The sequence below is a fragment of the Physcomitrium patens genome, chromosome 22 (genome assembly GCF_059467195.1).
Source record: "Physcomitrium patens ecotype Gransden chromosome 22, ASM5946719v1, whole genome shotgun sequence".
Lineage (NCBI taxonomy): Eukaryota > Viridiplantae > Streptophyta > Bryopsida > Funariales > Funariaceae > Physcomitrium > Physcomitrium patens.
Window position 1 is genome coordinate 2,279,355 of NC_143431.1, and position 23,037 is coordinate 2,302,391.

The 23,037-nt window shown below is 38.4% G+C and overlaps 3 protein-coding genes across 9 annotated transcripts; 2 read left to right on the top strand and 1 right to left on the bottom strand.

The window, feature by feature from the left end:
• The first annotated feature begins 8,133 nt into the window (after window positions 1–8,133).
• LOC112275122 (uncharacterized) lies at window positions 8,134–14,181 on the top strand. 7 transcript variants are annotated; one of them, XM_024505166.3, is made up of 9 exons: window positions 8,134–8,578; window positions 9,246–9,326; window positions 9,676–11,214; window positions 11,409–11,527; window positions 11,795–12,076; window positions 12,395–12,746; window positions 12,895–13,069; window positions 13,352–13,451; window positions 13,786–14,181. In XM_024505166.3, the coding sequence occupies exons 3-9, from the start codon at window positions 9,781–9,783 to the stop codon at window positions 13,901–13,903; spliced, it is 2,580 nt and encodes an 859-aa protein (XP_024360934.1). In that variant the 5' UTR covers window positions 8,134–8,578; window positions 9,246–9,326; window positions 9,676–9,780; the 3' UTR covers window positions 13,904–14,181. The 7 variants fall into 7 exon arrangements, with proteins under 7 accessions (XP_024360934.1, XP_090102226.1, XP_090102225.1 ...); XM_090246100.1 differs by having other exon boundaries at window positions 13,355–13,451; XM_090246099.1 differs by lacking the exon at window positions 9,246–9,326 and having other exon boundaries at window positions 9,598–11,214.
• A 1,528-nt stretch (window positions 14,182–15,709) lies between these two features.
• LOC112274790 (uncharacterized) lies at window positions 15,710–17,843 on the top strand. Its single transcript, XM_024504556.3, has 3 exons — window positions 15,710–15,876; window positions 16,168–16,239; window positions 17,320–17,843. Exons 1-3 carry the CDS (start codon window positions 15,712–15,714, stop codon window positions 17,641–17,643), a joined length of 561 nt encoding a protein of 186 aa, XP_024360324.1. The 5' UTR covers window positions 15,710–15,711; the 3' UTR covers window positions 17,644–17,843.
• A 2,789-nt stretch (window positions 17,844–20,632) lies between these two features.
• LOC112274878 (expansin-A11) lies at window positions 20,633–22,609 on the bottom strand. Its single transcript, XM_024504710.3, has 3 exons — window positions 22,313–22,609; window positions 21,615–21,912; window positions 20,633–21,454 (listed from the first exon to the last, which is right to left on the bottom strand). The coding sequence occupies exons 1-3, from the start codon at window positions 22,473–22,475 to the stop codon at window positions 21,145–21,147; spliced, it is 771 nt and encodes a 256-aa protein (XP_024360478.1). The 5' UTR covers window positions 22,476–22,609; the 3' UTR covers window positions 20,633–21,144.
• Between the last annotated feature and the right edge of the window lie 428 nt (window positions 22,610–23,037).

The following is a 23,037-nucleotide window of genomic DNA, read 5'->3' on the forward strand; positions in this document are numbered from 1 at the left end:
GACTCCAATAGGTATAATTAATAAGCAACTAGATTGATCTATTTACAAATGAGAAATGGCCCAAGCCTATAATAATTCAGCTTGTCACAAGGACAAATAGTTTTAATATTACGACAAAGTAACCATATCTTATCTTCCATATAGAATTGACATTGCTTCTTGTGATTGACATCTATGTTGGCTTTTTGTCATTCTTGAGTTCTTTTGAATTGTATCTCTATTGTTGCATGTAGCTCTGACAATTGATTTGCTACATCTTCTATTGTAAAATTATCAACTTTTGAAAAGTTAAAAGTATCAAATCATGGATGATAACTGTAATTGGCAAAGAAAGGTGCTTGTTGAGTAGAAGGATGTACCAAATTATTGTAAGTAAATTCTATCAATGGCAAAAGAGTTGTTCAATCATCTTATTGATAATTGATGGTATATACTAAATACTACTCTAAAACTTGATTTATCCATTTTGTTTGTCTATCAATTTAAGGATAGAAAGTCAAAGATAGTTTTATATCCACCTTCAATATCTTGAAAAGATTTCTCTAAATTCTTGATAAGAATTGTGTTCCTCTATTTGATATAATATCCTTTGATAATCCATGATAGTGATAGATGTTGTTCAAAGAAGAGTTTACTTATTCCTTCACTTGTAACTGATTTTGTATATAGTGCAAAAAGTACAATCTTGGTGAAACAATCTACAATCATGAATATAGAATCATATAAACTTGAAATTATAAGATTCATGATAAAATCCATAGAGACATAAGACTATGGTTGTTCTGGTATAAATAATAGTTGGAGGAGTCTATAAGGTCAATGGCGAGGAATTTTTGATCTTGAACAAATATCACATATCTATACAAATTCTTTAATAGCCTTCTATATTTGAGGCCACCAAAAATCTCTGGATATAAGCTCCAAAGTCTTATTATATCCAAAATATCTTACCGTAGGAAAATTATGACGAGCTTCAAAAGCATGTAATTATCCTTCTCTTTTTAGGAATATATAAGCATCTTTTAAAATAGAATAGGTTCTTTTTAAACTCAAACTTGGAAGTATCTTAAGACTTAAAAGAATTATTTTTAATATCATGAACAAAAAGGTCTGAGGACATACTTGCTTAGATCTGCTTGAAAAAAATCAAATCAACAGTCAATGTTGATTTCATTATTCAGAGATGAAATTATTCTAGCTTTACTAAAATTATATTTTGTTGGTCAAGAGCTACTTTTCTTTCTTTTGGTATAAGATAAGAACATCTGAAAAGGACATCAAACAAACCTTATTTTTTTTTCTGGCCGATAAGTGATATTGAACTCAAATCTTGACAAAGACATACTCCAACGAGCTTGGCAATAATTCAAAACATGTGCTAATATGAAATATTTGAGGTTCTTATGATTTGTATATATGGTAATTGGACTTAAAGTGCCTTCTAAATAATGATATCATTCTTAAAAAGAATCCACGATTACAAGAAGTTCTTTGTTGTAGATTTCAAAATTAATCTTGGCTACTTAAAATTTTCTTGAATGAAAAGCTACTAGATGAAATTTGTCATCTATTCTTATTTGTGACAAGACTACACTGAAGACAAAGCCATATGCATCTATTTCCATAAAAAATGCTTTGGACAAGTTGAAGCGATGCAGGATTAGTACAGAAGTAAAAGCTTTCTTCAAAGCTTCAAATAATGCTTCTCCTTCTTTACTCTACTCGAGCTTATCTTTACAAGTTAAGTATGTAAGTGGCGCTGTAATTTGAGAAAAAAATTTAATGAAGCTCTGATAGTAATTGGCGAATCTCAAAAAGTATTATACATCTCTTATTGTTTTTAGAATCTTCTAATTCATGTTTGTGTGAATTTCTTTAGGATCCATGATTAGACCATTGTTTGAAATGGTGTATTCTAAGAAAGCAACTTGAGTAGTATGGAATATATAGTTTTCTATCTTAGCATACAATCCTACATTTCTAAGTTATTGTAATATACAACAAATATGAACTTCATATTCTTCTGTATTCTTAGAGTAGATTAAAATATCATCTAAGTAACAAACAATAAAATAATTAAAAAATTCACAAAAAATACCATTCATAAGATGTTGAAAAGCAACTAGTACATTTGTGAGTCTAAAAGGCATGACATTATATTCAAAGTGTTCATACCTTATTTGAAATGTAGTCTTCCATTCATTTCTTTCTTTAATATAGACCAGATTGTATGCTTCTTGTAGATCTATTTTTATATAGATCTTAGCTTGATTTAATTGATCAAGAAGTCTAGATATCAAAGGCAAAGGATATCTATTCTTGATGGTAATCTTGTTGAGTCTTCGATAATCTACACAAATTTGCAATGATCCATCTTTTTTCTTTACAAATAAAATAAGAGCTCTTGCGAGAGATTTTGAATGGCATATGAAATTTTTGGCCAAGTTTTCATCAATGTACTTCTTGAGTTCAGTCAATTCATTTTGTGATTAACTATAGAATGGATCAAATGGTGGCTAAGTTCTTTCTTTAAGATCGATTGAAAAATCATATGGATGATACTTTAGGAGAATATTTATATTTTTTTTTCCAAGAACATCTTAAAAATCTTGATATTGACTTGAAATTTTACTTGAAAACTTTCTATCATTTAAAATAGGTGTGGCATAAATAACAAAAGATGATCCTTCTTTTGTAGCATATAAAAAAGCTTTTGCACATACAAGTACAGATTTGGCTACACTAAACTGATGGCTTTCTATTAGATTAGAAAAATTCTTAATGATGTTTGAAAAAAAGTTAAGTTTATAAGAAATCCAATCTATTATAAGATTATATTTTTCTAGCCATGATAAATCTAAAATGACTAGATTAGAAAGAGATCTAATTATATTAAAAAATTATATGACTATTATTATCATTTATTACTATATCTATAAGAAGTATTTCATGGATAATATCTCTAAAAGATAACGGATGATCTTCTATGACTTCTACGTGTACGGATTTAGTTTTTTGTATTAACTGTATATTATGAATTTTAATAAATTCTTCATCTAAAAAATAACTTGAGGCTCTTGAAACTATTAAGACAGAGGTTTTGTAATTATTAGATCTTAAATGCACATCTATTATAAAACAAGGAGAGGATTTTGAGGAAAGAATATGACTTTTATTAGGAATTGTATAAGATTCCAGCCACACAGTTCTTATTGTAATTGGACAAATTCATTTTTTGACATGTTTTCATCTTTGACAGCACTACTCTTCATTTTGTAGTTGCGTCATTTCTTTGAATAATATTGAGTAGTATACTTAGCTTCTCCATAATATAAACATAGTCCTTCTTGACGACAACAAGTTTTTTCTTGTTTGGTAAGAAGTTTAAAACGTACTGTATTAATTTGCATATCCTCTACTTCCAAATGTTTAAATTGAGAAGTCATTGCTAATGTCATTAAATTGTAATAACGTTGAGGTTTTCTTGTGCGATTTTTAGATCAAAGCTCAAAAATTCGATTATCACATTTTATAATAAAATCAATTGTTTGACTCAATGTCTAAGGATCAAATAAATTAAGCATCAATTTCTTTTTTTTATATTATAATTTATAGAGAAATTGGTTGATGAGTGTTGCATCATCCCACTTGATATCTGTTATTAATTCTCAAAATTGTGAATCTTATAATATCACTAATCAATTATTTTGTCATAAGATACGAATCTTGTTGGTTGCAATATGGATTGCATCATGTTCTCCATATATAGATTGAAACTCTGCTAAAAATGCTTCCAAATTATCTAATATTCGATCACGTTATTCAAGAAATAATGAAAACTATGATAAAGTAGAACTTGAAAGTAGTCTTTCAATAAACCTGACTTTTGATCCTTAAGTTGGATAACTTTGAGGTTGTAGTTCAATCACCAGTTGTACCTGATTGATGAATCTTTGAAATTTGGATCTTGTGCCATCAAACTTCTCAAATAATCTAATTTTTGGTTCCTTGAAACTTGAACAATGTTCTTTAGTAAGAGCAACAGTATAGCTTGGTATAGATGTTGAAGCAACTCCAATCATCTCTATATCTTCATTGTTTGATAATCTTATTATTCTTTGTGGTGATAGAATGAGTTGATGCATTGCAAGCATTAATTCTTTCATTTGCTATTACATTTGAGCCATTGCACTCTTCATTTCAGCAAGCTGTGCCATACTAACACAATAAAAAGAAAGGTGTCTATTCTCACAAAATACAATATTTAAGAATCAAGAAAAAAAAAAATCTAGAAACAATATCAGTTTAGAAGAAGATAATCCACAACTTCTAATATACTTATGTCTTATCAAGAGAAAGGGATAATCCACTCTTAATTAAGAAAGGACAAAGCTCTGATATTATATGTGTACTCTTGTCAATCTGTCAAGAATACAAATTAAAAAAAGATACATAAATTCGTGGAATCTGTATCAAAAGAAAAGTGAAAAAATAGAAGAAAGTATGTATATGTAAGGAAGAATTGGAATGGCTATTGACAAAGATTAGAAAATATTAGACTCTTGAAACTAGACTAAAAGCAAAAAAAGAGTTGACAAGAGTGAAGAAGGCTTCATTCTTGCCTCTATATATACTACTTAATTAAGAGTTATGTGGCGACATGTTACAGGACCTCTAATACGCGTCCAACTTATAGGATACATGTCTAATTTGCAAGGCAAGTTTCCTAGGTGTGCGCCATATGTCCAACTTGTACTATAAATGGTCAATATGTTGACACATAGCATCTTTGTTGGCCAAGTTTTCAACCTATCAATCACTTATAAACATGTATAAAGGCAAAGTACTATCTATGAAGCTTCTAAGAAGCTATCCACAAGTTATTATCATATTTATCTACTTTGACTTACTTCTACCTATTCTTGTTATTTAGATAATTATCAAGGTAAATATGTATATTTGTGACAGATGCTTGAGTAGGCAATGTACTATTAACTCTTTTGATGGTTATTGTTTTTTATTGATTTTAGGTCTTGAAGGATGTTATTCACATGTTGTATGAATGTTGATATATCTTATTATTCTATCATATGCAAACACTCCCACTAGTTTAACACCATCATAATATCTGAAATTATGTTGATTTGGAACATAGTACTTAGCATGTTCCACACTTTTTTTGAATCTAAGATATCTAGGATGTTGTGGAGCAACCATTTTTAACAAGTTGATAGCTTCTTCTCTCTTTGTGTCCGTTGCTATTGAGGTTGCTAAAAGTATGGATTTGATTAAATCCCATAAATCTTTCCATTCAAAGATGATGTATATTATAACTACCCAATGCTTGTAGTTGTTATGACCAGTTAGCATTGTTTCTTTGGAATAGACAAATTCAAGTGAACTCATTATACTTGATCAATTTGTAAGAGGGGAAGAGAAAAGAAGAAAATAATGGTCTTCTAAGTAGCCGAATTAAACAATGTACAAGTCATCAACCAAAGTTAGCACAAAAATCCTTTGCTCTGATACAATGCTCTGATACAATGCTCTGATACAATGCTCTGATACAATGAGGAAATAATTCAAAAGAACATAACACAAAAGCTATCATTTTACTGTAATACAAAAAAAACACTCAACGAGCATTAAGCAATGCTCATGTAAGTACAAAGAAGCACAGAATGAACTCCACTTCTCTCCGAGATAAGTGGCTATGAGGTCAGGTATTCGTAGATCTAGGTAATAGCGTAAGTAGGAGGATGATGGAGCAGGGATGAGCGTCCCAACTACAAACCCTCGAGGAATTTGCTGGGAGGAAATGCGTTTGTAGGTGTTTTTAGAATTTTGCGAAAATGTTTTTGCAGAAAGTGGCAGGTGGTTAATTGAATTTGGTACTGTATGTGTGGAACACGTGATTGGAAGTGAACATGTGTTGCGAAGTGGTTTACAAGACTGAAGAAATTGCAAGAGCAGTGGAATGCCTATGACTTGTTGAACGTGGATGTGACCAGGTTTCCCTTCAATGTCTACGGGATGGCGTCGAAATCGTAAAATGTTACATGGAATTCACATACCGTTCGAGATACTACGATTGATACTTTGAAGGTCTTTTTACGAGTACAGATGGACCCGTTGCTAATCTGACCCTATGACTTGAAATGGTGAATCGAGGACAGGAAAGTGTAAAGTATGGCAGTTATGCAAATGGAAAACCTCCTAGTTGCAGGTTTTGTTCTCAATCAGCGGCAAATCCAATTAACCTCTCAAAGGCAACAGTCATGCGCACGTTTCCAGCAGCAGCTGAGGCTCGTAGTCATACAAGCTCTCGATCACGTTATTTTGCTACTGATAGAGATATCTGTAACCACGATGTCTGGGCGCCAGTTCGCTGCACCAGTGTATTACAGGATCCATGCAAACTTGCCAGGACGTTGGTTCATTTACTAGAGGAAGGATGCTACATTTGAAATACCAATCAATCAGGGGAAAAGTTCGTCCTCCTGAGGATTTTTCAGGGTAGCGGCCGTGTGTTTTTTTTTTTTTTTTTTTTTTTTTGTTTTTGGCCGGCGGTGTTGATTTGAGGAGCTAGATAGGTGCGCCAGGTGCCTACTAACAGGGAATGTATGACTGCGCCTTATCACTGTGTGAGATCTCGATTTAGTCGTGGTGAGCTCAGCTTAGATTATCCTTTTTATATGATATGCTCAATTTAGTGTACACGTTAGTGATTTAAATATCACACGCACTGCAGTTTCTCCCAAAATGATAGAACAGTTCAGATCAAGTAGTGGAGAAGTGAAGCATGGATGGGTATCTCCACGGAAAACTTTATGTACAATGTTAAAATTACTGTGTACAATATAACTACTTATGGTTTTGTTGAATAATATGTTCATTGTGTATCTTTTTTATTAAACATTTTGTCTAAAGGTTCTACATTCTTTTCAATGCTCTTGTTTAAATTGCCTCTATTGATGCTTTTGGTTGTATGAAAGTTATTTATTTTATAGTCTATCATTTTAATATTTTAGTTTAAAACATGATTCTAATGTGCATACTTAAATTTTTTAAAATAATTGTGAATAAATAAATAAATAAAAAAAATATGCTCATAAAATATGTACCCAAAAAAAATAGTAAAAATAGAGGAATGTTAAATAGACCCAGGCTTTTATTAAATTGACCCGCCCATTCTAACCATGAGGGAAAAAGAAAAAGAAAAACTCTAGATTCATTTCTCCACTACTTGATCTGAAACCAATGAAATCCATTTGTTACATAGTAACACTCTTAATGCTAACAACATCCAATAAATGAAGTTTGCAAGCACGACGTCCATGCTTAGCTAGCTATGGCTAGTGGGAGTGAAGGCCAAGGCAAGGAGGTGTTGTGATAGTGGTAAGCAATCAGCCTTTAAATGGCAAGCCAAAGTAACAACAACCCTAGCGACGAGAAGGAGACAGAAGAAGAAGGAAAAAGCAGCACTTCCCGAAAACAGCGTCGAGAAAATTACATAATAAACACCGCTCGCGTTGACTGGCTCGGAGCTTCAATCTCGCCAAAGGTCGCAGCCAAATTAAGCGCGAGAGAGAGAGAGAGAGCACGGAACCAGAGGCTCATTCCAAGTTGCGGATACCATCTGCGTGGCGTCTGCAAGAAAAAAACAAAAAAAAACAAAAAAAAAAACAAAAAAAGGAAATCCCCCGGCCAAGGAAGTCAATCTCTGCAAACGCGCATCATCTACAGACCCCCGAATGAATAAAAACGAACCTCTTAACTGATATTGGAAGCGAAATTGCAGCCTGCCATAAACTGCACAAGCGCAGCGCGAGTGGCTTCAAATAGGGCTTGGCCTTCCCCCGCTTGCAAACACGCACGCGTCGTCTCGTGTAGAGGCCAAGAGCTCTGCAATTACGCCGCATTGCTTAACGCGGCCAAGCGGATCGAGACGGGAAGCTAAACTGGGACGGAGGAACATACCCTCATGCTCCCCGCACGACGCCGAGATGGGCCAAGGGTGTCGAGGGTGGGAACGGGTCCATTATCGAACCCCTTTCACACCTGCGCGGGGGCTAGACCCACGCAAATCCATGCGAGTGGTGCCAACAATACAAAGAGACGTCCTCGCGTTTTGCCTGCTCTTAAGGATCCAGCCCTACTCATGGCCATATTGTTCTCTGGAGCCTCTCGATGATTCCGTCGAGAAGCGTGTCGTAGTTGTGTGGTTTGTGGAGTGATGCGGATGTTTGTGGACGGTGAAGTGCTCAATTGGCGATGATTTAGTCGTCTCGTTTTTTTTTTTTTTTTTTTTTTTTTTTTTTTTTCTCTTTTCTTTTCTCCCTGTCATTGAGGGTTTGTGAAGGTTTAGAGGAGTGAGGAGGTGTAGGAGTTTGAGGTCTTCGCGAAGTCGGGCTGGAGCTCTGTGTTAAGAGAGCGTGTGTAACAAGGTTTGGATCTCTGTGAATCTGGAGCTTGGTGGTTGGAGTTCCCGAAGCCAGTGGCGGTGGTGGTGAGAAGTGCGTGCTGCGGATTAGTCAATTTAGTTCGTCTTCGTCTTCTGAGTGCACGATTTATTAAGGTGCGTGTTGTTGCAGCCTTTTTTGGGAGATTTGGTTTTTGGATTTTGTACTTTGATTGGCTCGATTGATGTTGGTTCTGTTCGTCGGATTGGAGCTTACGCTTGGTTCGTTGTGTCTTTGGCGACTGAGTGCATTTTGTTGCCTCGTTCAGAAATTGATTCTTAGTTGTGGTGGTGTATTCTGCGTTGAAAATTTATCCAATTGCTTTGTATACTTGGTTAGTGTTTTTCTTTCCGTTGAGGACTTGTCCAATTTAACGGCATGGATCTATAATTCTAAGACCGAGAAATTCGTAAATAATCACAAGCAATCTCTCGTATAATTTTAAAAAATAGAACAGCTTAAAGTACGATTCTGTAACGATTTGCAATTCTGAGATTACGGAGAATAAATTGAACGTCAAAATTCGAAGACTGGCGCAAAATAGTGAAAAATAGCAGTGGCTATCAGATCTAGTTATGGTTGTATTTTATGGGAATTTAGTAAATATTGCATATACTGAGAAGTGTTGTTATGATTTCCTTGAACCTCGTTTCCTTGTTCCTGAGTTTATTTACAAGCTGGGTTGATCTTTTCTCGACGCTTCATTCGATCTGCTTGTTTAAAGTGAATGTGTATTCTTTCTCTAACTAGGGTTACAAATTGCCGAAATCGTTCGTACTGCAGGTAGCATCTGCATTTCCACATTTTTCTTGTGTTCGGTGCGATTCGTCGTAGCTTGATGTCTGAATTGCAACACACGGAGCGGTGTGTTCGTTTGTTCCCCTCCCTAGCATTGTCAAATGTTTTCAGATGTACTTAGAGGGTTCGCTTATATATGCGATCACAAAGAAGCTATCGTGCCTAGTCAGATGTGACCTAGTAAACCTCAAATATGAGGATAGCAAGTTACAGACGATTGATGGTGTTTTACAAATCCTGCTTAGTCTTGGCACTCAAGCAGAAATTTTAGTCCTCTGGGGATGCTTAAGTACATCAAGAGTTCACTTTGTTTTCTTTTTCTTTTTCTTTTTCACAGGTGAATAACTGTAAATGTAGCTAACGTTGGTTCCTGTTCTTCCTTTTGGTTGCGGCACGAAAAATACCAATTCAAAAGGATGCAGCAATTTAAAGAGATTATGCGATGCAGATAGAGCACGGTGTACAGAATTAAGCCGCGTCTTTTTCATTTGGCAACGTGATCTTGGCAGCTGGTGTCGAGATGGACGACTGCGATCTAAGTATGCGCGAAGCTGCTGACGAAATCGCTCAAATGGACGAGATGATGATGGATGATCGGGCAGCTGCTGTAAATCGGCTGCAGCAGATACAGCAGAAGCGGGAGCAAATGGCGCTTCTGGAATCGCATCCAGTGACTAATGCAGATGCGGAGTTTCGGAGGGGCCTAGAGGAGCTTGTGCAAGACCACCTGAATACTTGCATGGCACTTGCTTCCTGCAGCTCCCCTCACGATATTTCCCGAACTGAAAACGGGCCGTCTTCCTATACTTCATCGCAAGGAGATAGCAGTCGGCAAGAAGAATGCGACGAAGAGCACTTTGGAGATCTACAGGACGTTGAGGATGTCTCTGGTGAATCTAGCTATGCTTCAACTTCTTTTCAAACTTTGTCTGCAGAGCGGCTTCAGGAGGAGCTTGATGTTGAAGACGAGGCTGAAAGAGAAAGGACAGTGCATAGTCAGGAACGTATGCTTGATGAAGGAATTGTTCAGAATCCATCTTCTGGTGAGTCACCCGGAAGACGGCAGTCTCGAATATTGCACATTTGGGACACACGGGCGGAGGAAATGATCACTACCCTGGAGCGCCAAGCTCGGGAAGCTGAGTTACTTGCACTTGCTGGACAACATACTGTATCTATGCTTGATGCTTCCTTCCTGCAAGAAGCCCCCACATCTCGTCCAGAAAGTATACTTGAGAGGGGCCATCGCAGGGCATCTTCTCTAGTTCAAATGTGGAGAGGAATTGTAGGAGAACGAAACGTTGGAATGGACAGGAACCCAACTGAAGCTACCCCCCAACATGAGCTCGAAGTACCTTCCCAAACTCCTACAGGTTCGACAGGGGGAGATGCAGATTATTCATTAGAGAGGACCAGGTCTGGAAATTCTGCAATTCAAACAGATGAGCTTATGAGGACTAGGGTAGATTCCCAAAGAGTTTGGGTTGGGGATGAGCAGCAAGTCGGGAATAGGGCTACGGCTAGCTCTCTAGCTGCAGAGCTTGGTGAGATGGACAGAGAACGGGTGAGGCAAATAGTGCAACATTGGGCTCGGCAGAGTGTAGTGAGCAACATTGAAGCTGATGTTCGTGGAAGCCAAGATGGTTTGAATCCATGGCTTGGTCAAAATGAGAGAGAAAGAGTGAGACGTTTGGTAAGGACTTGGATGGAAACCAGTAGCCAGCGCAGCACGTATCCGCAAGGACCTGATGTTGGTAGAGTAACTGGAGATATGACCGCAGAAAGGAATGAAGTGAGGGAGATTGGTGATACAGAGTTTGGCAGGCAACGGCAGGAAGCATCAGAAATGGTTGTTGAGGTGTTGATGCGGATCGAAAGGGAACGACAGAGGGAGCTTGAGAGGCTCACGGAGTTACGATCTGTCTCTGATTTCTCTCAACGAAACCGTCTACAGGTACAATGTCTGAAATGTACAATGATGCCAAACCTCTGAATATCTTGTTTTCTTCCGATGTTGAATGGTTAACATGATCTTCACATGCTTCGCCTGTGAATTTGCATGTTGGAGGTATCGTTAATGTTTCTATTGCTTTATCAAGGATTCTGTAATGACAACATTGACGCGTTTGTTGATTTGCCTTCATCTAGTATTTGCTTCGGGGAAGAATCAGGCGTGGTGGTTCAGCTGAGGATGATCCAAGAATGCCCTCGTCGGCTTCCACGGAGATCGGTCAACTTCAGCAACAGCAGGCCGTCAGTAGATTGAGGTGCTCTTCCATACTTTGAACTGCAGAAACCGTGCTTTGATACTCCCTTGAATCATTAAATTGCAATGAGAAATCACGATCCTAGTTTAGGAATTAAAACGGTGATAGGACAGTTCAATTTCATATTCCTTTTCTTTTGTCGCAAATTCCGCTTTGTATTAATATGTGCGATGTTAATTTCAATTTTTGCTCTGATATCTCGCTGTTTGCTGTTACTGGAAGAATAATTTCTGTACTCATAAAGCTCTTGAATTGTGAATTATACAGAGAGGCATTTCGGTCTCGATTAGAGACTATAGTTCGCGGTCAAGCGAACGCAAGATCTGTTGAGCCTGATCCTCGCTCACAGCCTGTTCAGGAACGAAGTCGCCAAGATGAAACAGCTCATAGGGCACGCCCTGCTCACGAGCGTATGCACCAAGATGAAATCACGCAGATGGCAGAAAGACCAGTACAGATGACTTGGAGTCGGCCAGCTGTTACTCCTAATCAAAATATCGATTTAGATACAACCGTGCATGACATGGAGCTCCGTGATCTTATTGGGCGGTTAGTGCCTTTGATCTATCGTATCTCTTACAGAAATACTACTTAAACACTGGTTGGATCTTGCTTTCTTTCGATTGAGCTCATTATCAAGCTAGGAGAACATAAATATTCAAAATTTTCGTATCGGTTTATATACTAAACCTAAGTTGCTTTCATTTTTCTAGCTTTACGAAAATGTGGTTACCGTCTTGTTCCTATGCAGGGAATGACGATGTATAGATTGAACTGTAATTTAAAATCTATATGGTCAAGAAGTCATGTTGTAGAATTATTTAATGCAGCAGTACATGAGTTAATGTTGTGGATGCGTTCGTTCAGGAGGAGCGTGACAACTGTACTGGCGAGTGATTTCCGGGATAGATTGGATCAATTGATTAGGTCGTTTGTGCACAGGCAGATCCACAATCCACATGCCAGGCCTCTTGATTCTCAAGCCACAGTCACCCGAACTTCCATACCAATTCCTCCTCCCCCTCCCCCACCTCCACAGCCCGTCTACCAAAATACACCTGGACCACGGCGCTTACCATTCAGGCCAAGGACTATAGCAAGTTTACTCATGGGAGCTCCATCTCCCCCTCCACCTCCACCTCCACCTCCACCGCCACCTCAACCTGTATCGCAGAATTTACCTTGGCCACGGCGCGTCCAACAACGCCCCAGAGTCATGGTAGGTCTACAACGGGGAACTTTCATTATATGTATATATGGACGAAGTTTTCACATCTTGCTGTAGTTGACTGTTAGATATGTAGCAAAATAAATGCAAGTAATACTCTGTCGTTGTGAACTCACCATAGTTTTGGTTTGTACTGAAGGAATGGGAAACTAGTCATAATGGACTGAAGGAAGACGTGGCACGGCTGGCCCAAGGAATCACTGAAATGCGGCGGACACTGGAGGCTTGTATGGACATGCAATATGAGCTCCAACGTTCTGTGAGGCAGGAGGTTGCAGGGGCCCTCCAGCGAATGTATGCTGGTGCTGGTACAGGTACACAAACTCTGCCACTTATGCACCTTTATCTTTTTGCAGTTCTCTGATAGGATTTTCCACTGCTGCATCTACCTCTTGTTATAAAATGAACAACTGAATCATAGGGCTCTAAAGTTGTTTGTTGGATTTGTTCAAATTACCCTCTCCTGTGAATTCTCATCTTGTACCAAGTCACCTTATGCTTCTGGAGGTGCAACCTCTTGTTTTGTCGTATTGTTTTGGTGAAAATTGTAACCAATGCTGTAAATTGGGTTAAATTATCTGGTCGTTCACATGCAGCAGTCCCAGAGGAGGCATTGGACGGTTCGAAATGGAAAACAGTCGAAAAAGGGATTTGCTGTATCTGCTGCGACAAACAAATCAACTCTCTCCTATACAGGTGTGACATTGTCTTTATGAGTGCTCTTGTTTCTTGGTGGCTTTGTAAACCCAGCCCTTTAAAGGTTGAGAGAGTACATTTTTATTCCTACAACATTATCGTTTCTCCTCAAAGGATCTAGATACAAGTTGGAGGAGGTATCATGCTCTTGATTGGGATGGTGAAGCGCTGCTTAAGTTAATATAGGAACTCCTGCATGAAGCTGCATACACAAGTGCTGTACAGCTGGTGTAGAGTTACTTGATACCTCGCGCCATCTTTTATAGGAACACTGCACGTGATCTTGGTATTTTTGAACTCGTGTAGTGGCTCATTGGTAAAGTTATCTCTGCAGGTGTGGACACATGTGCACTTGCCTGCAGTGTGCAAACGAGATAATTTATAACTCTGGCACATGTCCTATGTGCCGGGCCCCCATAGTGGAAGTGGTGCGTGCTTTCACAACTGCTTGAAGTGCTATAACACTCCAAGAGGAGACACTAATTTCTGGCATATTTTCAATTACTAACTACACAGTTCACATCTGGATAACCTCCTCCGGTTGTGATGTATAATATCGTAGTAAATCACCCATTGTAGTGAAATAAATTCAACCAGGGGCATTTCGTATATGACGAACGAACGGTGGGTTTTCCCTCAACTTCATCTGTATGATTTAGAGATTTTTTTCACGTGTCTTTAGAAATGGAGCCAGCCTGATAATGTATTGTAATATATTGGTTTTATATCACGCTGCGAATCCCTTGCATGTCTTGTATTGGTATTTCAGATACTCCAAGTATACAAGACTTTCTAAAAAGAGCATGCATCATACATTTTTGAAAGTCTTCCTGAAAGTCACAATGTGTTTTGTCTTGTGATTTAATCACTTAGAAAAATTATTGTTGATTTTTATATCAGTTACGAAAATTTTGAAAACGATAAAAGGTTATGTTGAATTGTTTCTATTTTCACTTATTCAACCCCCTTTAATTTGTTCGAAATCTAGATTGTGTAAAGTGACACAGGAGTAACGCTTATTGTAATGTTTGTTGATGGCTAGTAACAAAATTTAGTGGTATCTTCATTCACAGAATATTTTTCTCACACGATTATGTTACATGATTTTGTTACAAATATAAACAAAGTTTATGGAATGATGTGTATTCATACGATCGGAAATGAATATCTCATCATTTGTTAATTACAAAAGTGTAGTAATTATGCGACCAGATACTGAAAAATGTGTCAAATTTCTAAAGACATTGCTTCAAAAAAACGAAAATTTGAAATAGCACACATGATCCTTGAATATTGAAATTGTATAATACGTATACACATCAACGATGCCAAATTAAAAATTACGTTTAAAAAACCATATTAGACACGAATTTTTGAAGTAAGAAAAGCATGCATTTCAAATGTTTTGCAAGTTTTTTAAATTGTATGTACTTTAAAATTCTCATTTCGAAATTCTAAGCTATTAGAAAGTTTACACATGATCTGGATTAAGCACTTGATAATAATACTGCAGTTTGTGTTATGTCAAAATAATTTAAATATTTTTATTTAAGTAAAAATAAAGTCACTTCGTGTTTTTATTTGTACTAAAAACTTCAAATAATAAAGAGACATTATTCGAATCCTCAATAATATATCATAACATTTTATTCTAAAAATATCTCTAAAAAATGCACAAATTTTGCATAACAAATATTTTACAAATACAAGATATAATTCTTTTTTCACATATTTGTTTATTTTTATCAATGTTTTTTCTTTAATCTATGAATAATCCAACCAGAAATTCTACCCAACATATTCAACAAAGAAAGGAAATTTATTTTTACCACGAAAAGCCAAATGTTCATAAAACTATTACATTCTACCCAACGAGTTACATTTTTCTAAAAAAAAAAATTACAAAATAAAAAAAAATATCCATGGATTACTATTCACTATCATACTATTACACTATTGCCAATTTTATTTTTTATACTATTACACTATTACACTATTTTACTATTTCACACCCATCAAGTCCAATTCCCACGAAAAACGTGAAAAAATTGATGTGAGTTCAATACACGCAATTACAGGCGAAATTGGATGAAAGTACAAAGAAAGAAGATGAATACCATCTTCAAACGAATGTTGATGAAAGGAGATGAAAGGAGATGAAGAATGGATGGATGAATAAGTGCGAGGAGGGGCTGTCTCGTTCTATCCAGTTTGCTACGTAGCATTAGAAGTGGGGCTTTGAAGGGGTTTTGTGTGGGGAATGGTGGGTTGCGGATTGTGCTCGCGGAATTCGACAATGGCGTTGTCGTCGTCGTCTCTCATCTCGTCGACTTCGTCGCAAGCGTTCTTCTCTTCCTCTTCGTGCTCATCAGATGCGCTAGCGGGGAATTCCTTCTCCTGCTCCTCGCACTTTAATCAACACCAGGTAAATTTCATGTTCATATTACCCATTTCCTTCGAATGTGATCCCCTCGTTGTAAATTTGGAACTCAGGGAGGTACGTGTTGCCTGTTTTTTTGATAAGAAATTTAACCATGGAGGGTTTTCTAGAGGATTTTGTGAGTTGGGTTTGTGTGAGTATTTGCTGGGAATGAGCTGAGGGTCTTGCGTATGTGGAGGCTGCGTGCTGAGTTGCTCTACATTTTCAGTGCTTGGCTGGGTCTGGAATTGACCGTTTTCGCGGAATGGTGCTATGGTTGGGGTTTTGTGGAAGCAGGTCAAGGCTCTGCCGCGGATATCATGTAAAGCTGAAGACACCATTGGCAGTAAAAGGAGAGGTCGACGTGGGGTGGGTGAATTCTCTCTTTGTTTGAGACCCTTATTTCGGCAGCATCTTCAGCTTTGTAGGAGTTTTTGATGAAGTACCCAGAAGAAATTCTTGCTTCCATTGTCGTTGTGTGAGAATTGGTTCACGTTAGGTTTCGTCTTCGGGTGTTGCCACCAGAACTGTGTCATGTTTATGTTTAGTTTGGCTTGTCCCTGCAGAGCGAGTTTTATGCAGTGATAGTGGATTAGATCGAGGCAGTAGATTCTATGTCGTCGCCGTCAGCTGCAACCATCTCATAGAAACGTGCTCTCTTAACTGATCCTCTGATCCGCTATTCGCATTCGCGTTCGCATTCGAGTGTTTTTCTCTGCTGATGCAGTGTCAAAATTTTGGTTAGTGTCCATTCTATGGACTTAAACTTCCCATGATGATGATTACCATTTACTGGCGAGTAGTTTATCTTCTGCTAACGACTTTCACTAATGCCATGGTTAATTTTTCTGCTTCCAAACTTTCGTGCCCTTCAATCGCTATATAGTCTTGTCTTCCTTACCTCCTAAATTCCTCCTTTCTGGCGTTCGCGGGACACAGTTGCATTGATGAATTGTTCTTTGACCTTTTTGTTTGTTTGTTTGTTTTGTTTTTGTTTTTGTTTTTGTTTTTGTTTTTGTTTTTTTTTTTTTTTTTGTTTTTTTTTGTTTTTTTTTGTTTTTTTTGTTTTTTTTGTTTTTTTTTGTTTTTTTTGTTTTTTGTCTTTTTTCTTCTGAAGCTACTTATCTCACTCAGTGTGTGTTATGTTACCATCATACATCTAGCTCCTTTCACCTGCTTACGACGACTATCTATGCGAGGAGTAGAATTTATTGTGTTGCAAATGATAATGTTGATGTTTAGTAAGTTCTGGGATACCGAAGTGCTTTCATTGTTATCGATCACCTTTTGCTTAGATTGTTTAAAGCTACGACTTCCTGGAAGCTGCGTCAAAGTGACCTTGGCTGGAGTTGAGAAGTGATCGTTTAGTTCTTCTCAAGAACAGTTTCCTTACTTATGTCAAGCTTACTAATCAGACGCAATGCGTGACCCTTTGTGCCATTTTATCAGGGAAGAAAAGATCCCATGTTGGAGGAACATGAAAGGGATGAAGGTACCACTTGGCCCTACTTGCAGACAAATGAGCGTGTGTTGAAGGACAACTTAAACTTGAACTTGCTTGTGGACACTGAAAATCTTCTCTCTCGGGCCAACAATAAGTTTGGACTCGCTCTAGAAATAGCAGAGGAAGCTAATGAGTATCTGAGGAACAACAAGGAGGAGGCTCTCTACAAGAAGCCCATTTTGAAGGTGATGAGCGACAGAATAAACGAAGCAGCTGGAGAAAACATCAGAGACTCATACATGGAGGAGAGGTTAGACCCCCAACATTAGTGTTGTAAACAATCGATGCGCATCCTTTGACAACATTGAATTAGAATATTCCATGTAGGGTCAGCAGTAGTTTTTGTAGCTTGTTTCATAATCCTTATCAGTCATAACATGACCTATTTTGTTTTATTTCGACGAAAGGAGACCTTATTATCACAAATTAGGTGGATAATTCCACTACAAACTTTTGGTTTGTGCCTTGAGAGTCGTGTGCATTTTCTTTCAGCCGATGGATGTGCAATGTTCAGAATTATTCTTTCCAGTCTTCCTCTTGGGGGGCTGAACAAAACAGATAAACTGCTAGCTATTATCACAGCTGAACTCAGCTTTGTTGGTTAACCTTCTTCTATATTCTAGCCCAACCAGGGTCTTGGGTATGTTAGTTCTATTCTCTTGAAGCGTAAACACCATATTTGTGAAAAAATTGATACGTGGGCGATGGTATACTCCAGAGCATTGTAGATTCGTGTATGAGTTTCACCTGGGAACTTCCAGTTTTCAGACGAATGGAATGAATGTTGGGTTCTGAGAGTCCTTGAAATATTAACCGCAGAGAGTCTGCTCAAGAAGAGAGTAGAGTGTGAACGTCTAGTTTGATGGGCATTCGCAAGTAGTTGTACCAGATGGGTAAGCTAATTCACAAAATGCTTGACTTAGCTGATCTTACTTGAGCTTGAAGTTCTTCGATTTCCTGCTTTCGCCAACATCAACGGATTACACTATCTGTGATGGAGGCTTGCTTTGGCATTATGGCCTGATTCGCAAGTGGGTGTAAAGAAAGATAAGTAAATCTGATTCAAAGTTTTATGATAACAGTTTATGACGTTGTCATATATGTATTTTTGTCATGGTGTAAGTTTTTATGTGTGTGTTACAGGATGCTGTGATATTAAATAAGTTAGTAATCAGCTTATTGTTTTGTTTGCTTTGTTCGTTATTTGTGTACACACAAATAGATATTAAATGATATCAACTTCATTGTAACGTATGTAAATTTCAAAAACTTCACTGTTGCCATAAAAGATATCACAGGTTTCTATGAAACAGCAATATTATCACATACTTTTCTTAAAAGAATTCTCATACCTTTGAAAATTTATAGTATATTTATTTCATTATTTACATGAACTTTAAATGAAACAAAAGAAAAGAAAAAAGAAAAACGTTTTGAATGTTCCAGAAATCTTTCACAACTGCTTTTATTTTTATACTTGAAGGTCCATGCAAGCTGTTTCAAGTAAAACCCATGTATTATGTATATCTTTACAGAATTACGATAGTGAATGAATCTACAGTGATGTGTTTAAGGTATTTGAACCACTAAATTTCAAAATCTTAATATTGTAAAGATACATGACTAATTTAATTTAATTTAATTTTAATTTTTTCTTGTTTTACCAGTTTTCAATAGATGTCGATTTCGTAAATCATTTATAGAATTTAGAATTTATGAAAATCAAACAAAAAAACAGTTGATGTATTTTGAATGTTGTACGAATTTCTATATTTGTACATGTGTATATCAAATCTTCGTCAATCATGATGTTTGTGATGATTTTTATTTTGATGTGAGTTATTCAATCGGTGGTTGTTAAAAAATCCAGTCAATGCATTAGGAAAATCACATACACAGCAGCATAAAGTTAGGAGATCTTCATGAAAGCACGTGGTATTAAAAAAACAGTCAGAAAGTTTTAGAAAGGAAACATATGAAACTTTCAAATAGTTTTTGAGAGGTAGAAACTTCCTTTGAGCACCGTATGATTCCCAAAAAATGTTCACAAAATGTCAGACCGGATCTGTTTTATGTTGCTCCTGTTCAGGAAAAGCTTGTGAGCAAGCTCTAAACCAGCCTGTCGGACTCCTGATTGATACAGTTAGTCTGTACTCATACGTCGATAAGTTCAACACTTTCATGTTATGCAAAGAGAACCCAACTGCGTCAGGACTGTGGAGAGCACAGCCTCTACCTTGATTTTGCTTGTGTTTTACAAATTCTCGTGGACAAGAAATGTTTTGATCACGTGCAAATGATAACCAATATATAAGATTTAGAATCCTTAAATTTGGTGCAACAGATTTCCAAGTTAAGCTACCCAATAAGCTATTTGTGGGCTTAAGAACATTTCTCTCTGCAATTGAAAGATGATGGAAAAATGGTTGTTGTTGGCATGTGAGTTCCAAAAGCTATCCAAAAGCTATCACTGACCTGAAGCTGATAAGAACATGGATTTTAGCAGCTTGAAGCACCGTCCTTAATCCGTCACGGGAAACGAAGCACTAATCCTCGTGATAGAATAAAAACAGCAACCAGATTGCTTGAAAGGAAGAGAACTAACCCGATTGTAGGAGCTTCAGACTAGCAGCTCATCTAATAAAATGTTTTGCTAAAGGTGAGTATGATCCCCGTGGAATTTACATTTCCTCCGCTGAGATTCAGAGCCAAGTCAATCAATCTAACCAGGGTCAAAGGGAAATTTGTCACTTTCAACACGCTTTAGTTTCTGGATGTAGTCTAACCCCAAACTATTATCCCTCGATATAGTGGAACTACATACTTCAGCGTCGTGAAAAGACATTTAGGGGCTTAACTGGGTCCAAACTTGGTATTTACTCGAGCATTCGCTTCGAAGGGAATTTCTGGTATATTCGTAAACAAATCTTGGAAACGTGGAGTGCCTGTAACACAAAATTGTTCGACAAAGAAATTGGTCTTCACAGCCGTGAAACTGAAGTACATTACACTGCAAGCAATGCCACACTAAAAGCACAAAAATGCACGTGACTATGGTTATATTGCCTGATGCAAGTGACGACAAACACAACATGCTTTGCAGCGTAGCATGATCAGTTGGATGGGCTAGTTTTTATTCTCCCTCATCGGATTATCAGGTGCACTGACATCCAGCTCAATAGGATAGGCTGCAAAGTCTAGAGTATCCAATTTGCAACATAGACACGACAAGCAAAAACAGCGTACACAGTCATGAGATATTGCAATAGATCCATTTATTAGAGTAATGGATTCACATCACGATGTACAAATGTAGTGTTTTACATTGCAGTAGTGCTCCCGCAATATACAGGAGGATCCGATTCAACAAAGAACACCGAAAAAAACTTCACTTTCTGGCCGCAGGGATGAAGCCACTTTGGAGGGACGATACAATATAGAAGATAAGAGCGGGTGACCCATACTTCAAGCACTGCATACACCTCTTCAATCTTGAACTCGCACTCCGCGCGGGAGGATCTGCGCACGGAGCGGGTGTAACATATCTCTTCCTATAGTTGTGACTCGTCACTTATGGCAACTACGTCATACCTGATGCTAAAGCTTCGCCATTCAAGTAGGCGTTGTACAAGAGTGGCTGAAGTAGTGGAACTGATGTGCGAATTCCAAGCCATTGCTCGAAGCACAACACATGCTCTTGCGAAACATACAAAACAGAGATCACGGCAAAAACTACAACCACTGCTGTGGGGAATGGAGAGTGAAAGTCACTAATTAACACCACTGCTGAAAGTCTGACCGAAGTTCCAGTTTGCAGGAGCTGCGTCGATAGAAACCACTTGCCGACCATCGCTGGTTTGTGTGCGGAAAGAGAGGGCTTGTCCTTTCAGTCTGCTGTCCGCAGTGCACGTCCAGATCTGTCCCCAGTTTCTTCTCAACTCGTACCACCCCGTCATGGAGCCCTTGACGAAAAACCTTTGGACATCACCAGCGCCAGCGACGTTGTAGACTAGAACCATTATGAAGTAGGGGTTTCCGGTCATAAGGAACCTCTGACCTCCCTTCTTGTTGCAGGCTACCCTGCAGGAGACAACCATCGCACTATATTGCTGAAGAGAATTTCATGTGATACAAAATCCATTCCACAACGACGAAGAGTTTTACTAACGTGCATTTTTCGCATGTGAAAACAAGTAAAGCTCTGAACTCGAAATGAGAGTTGACGATGGATTATACATACCTTCTGTAGTCTACGGGAACGACTCCTGCAACCTGCCTGGCAAGAGTGGTGAACATCGGCATGGACAGGTCGAAATGCTTCCTGGGAGGATTGCACCACCCTCCTTCCGACCCGGTAGGACAAAAGTTAGTTGCCGTGACTGTAATCGATCTCCCTGCGTAACAATGGTTGCTTCTAGCGCATTGGAGTTGGTAACACGCTCCACAAGCAGAACCACCGTTGAAAAGTGGCGCACTCAGGGCGGTTGTAGAAGCTCCGTAACCAGTGCTGTACAAATTACCATACCCGCATGCACCTCCTGAAAATTGCGACCAAAGTGTAAAACTCACTGATAATCCTCGCGCTATACAAGAATGTTACAGACCGTGTGTTGGGAGTAAGAAGGCAAAATAATCAGAGCGAATTCACATCCAATATCATCTAACTCTCCACTCTATGTGAGAGACATTTGCCAGTCAGAATCGTTGAAAGGTTATGATATCATATCAAGGTTGGGGTACTCATTTTCATTACCACCCACATTCTACACCACAATGGTCTTTAACGCGTGGCAAACAACTCAACACCATGTTTTCGCAGACGGAAGATGCCCACACTGAACAGGAAGTGAACTATCAGGAGCTGGCCCTGATTTTACCGGACCGAATTTGTGCGCAAAAACCAAAAGGACAGTACTGAACAAATCCACTAGAACGTACCCATAGTTCCTCCCGCATCCGCACCCCCGTAGAACGTCGCCGTCGCTGTAGCCCAGCCACTGGGACCGTAAGCAGCTTGCACTTGCAAAACGCACCCAGCTAGCACCAAGAGAAGCTTAAAAGTTACGTGTGCTTGCACCATCGTCCGCTGCTCGATTGTCATGATGCAACCAACGTCGTTGTTCGATTGGTAGTGGATACGATTCCCCGAGTTAGGTGCCGATGGAACGCTGGCAGACTAGTGCAGGAGACTTGGATGCATCACTCTCAAGCGCGCAGTCAGTGAGCATTGGCAGTGTGGTCGTCACTAGCTGCCGCACATGCGCATTCATAGTGGAGTAGTGATGGTGGTGGGGGCAGTCACAGTTGTGACGACCCCTTGTTGATAGGTCCCACACAATGAAAAATGTAGGATAATGTCAGCGCCGCTCGAGTTGTAAATTTCGGGCGATTGACATGCTAATTGGCATTCTTCCTCTCCCGGTCTTCCTGAAGTTCGCCACAAATCTTGGGCACATCCGCACGTTGAGAGACTTGTTCCGCACCTCCAGCGCCTGTCTCCGTCGTCTGACCAATCATCATCGCCTCGCTACACCAAGTTTTAGTCCTTTTTACTCCACTAATTTGAGGGTAATCTGGTTACCAGGATAACCGCTCTGGCGTGGAGAGAGGTGGTGATTGTACCAGGGTTTGTGTACGCGAAGAACAGGCGATTGGAGAAGCTC

What these genes read in the sequence shown, in the direction of transcription:
- LOC112275122 (XM_024505166.3), top strand. Translation starts at nt 9,781, where the DNA reads ATGGACGACTGCGATCTAAGTATGCGCGAAGCTGCTGACGAAATCGCT. An exon ending in CTCAACGAAACCGTCTACAG is followed by an intron (nt 11,215 to 11,408) that starts GTACAATGTCTG and finishes GCCTTCATCTAG; the next exon opens with TATTTGCTTCGGGGAAGAAT. An exon ending in AACAACGCCCCAGAGTCATG is followed by an intron (nt 12,747 to 12,894) that starts GTAGGTCTACAA and finishes TTTGTACTGAAG; the next exon opens with GAATGGGAAACTAGTCATAA.
- LOC112274790 (XM_024504556.3), top strand. Translation starts at nt 15,712, where the DNA reads ATGGTGGGTTGCGGATTGTGCTCGCGGAATTCGACAATGGCGTTGTCG. An exon ending in CGCACTTTAATCAACACCAG is followed by an intron (nt 15,877 to 16,167) that starts GTAAATTTCATG and finishes TTGTGGAAGCAG; the next exon opens with GTCAAGGCTCTGCCGCGGAT. An exon ending in AAAGGAGAGGTCGACGTGGG is followed by an intron (nt 16,240 to 17,319) that starts GTGGGTGAATTC and finishes CCATTTTATCAG; the next exon opens with GGAAGAAAAGATCCCATGTT.
- LOC112274878 (XM_024504710.3), bottom strand. Translation starts at nt 22,475, where the DNA reads ATGACAATCGAGCAGCGGACGATGGTGCAAGCACACGTAACTTTTAAG. An exon ending in GGATGCGGGAGGAACTATGG is followed by an intron (nt 21,913 to 22,312) that starts GTACGTTCTAGT and finishes CGCAATTTTCAG; the next exon opens with GAGGTGCATGCGGGTATGGT. An exon ending in GTTCCCGTAGACTACAGAAG is followed by an intron (nt 21,455 to 21,614) that starts GTATGTATAATC and finishes TGTCTCCTGCAG; the next exon opens with GGTAGCCTGCAACAAGAAGG.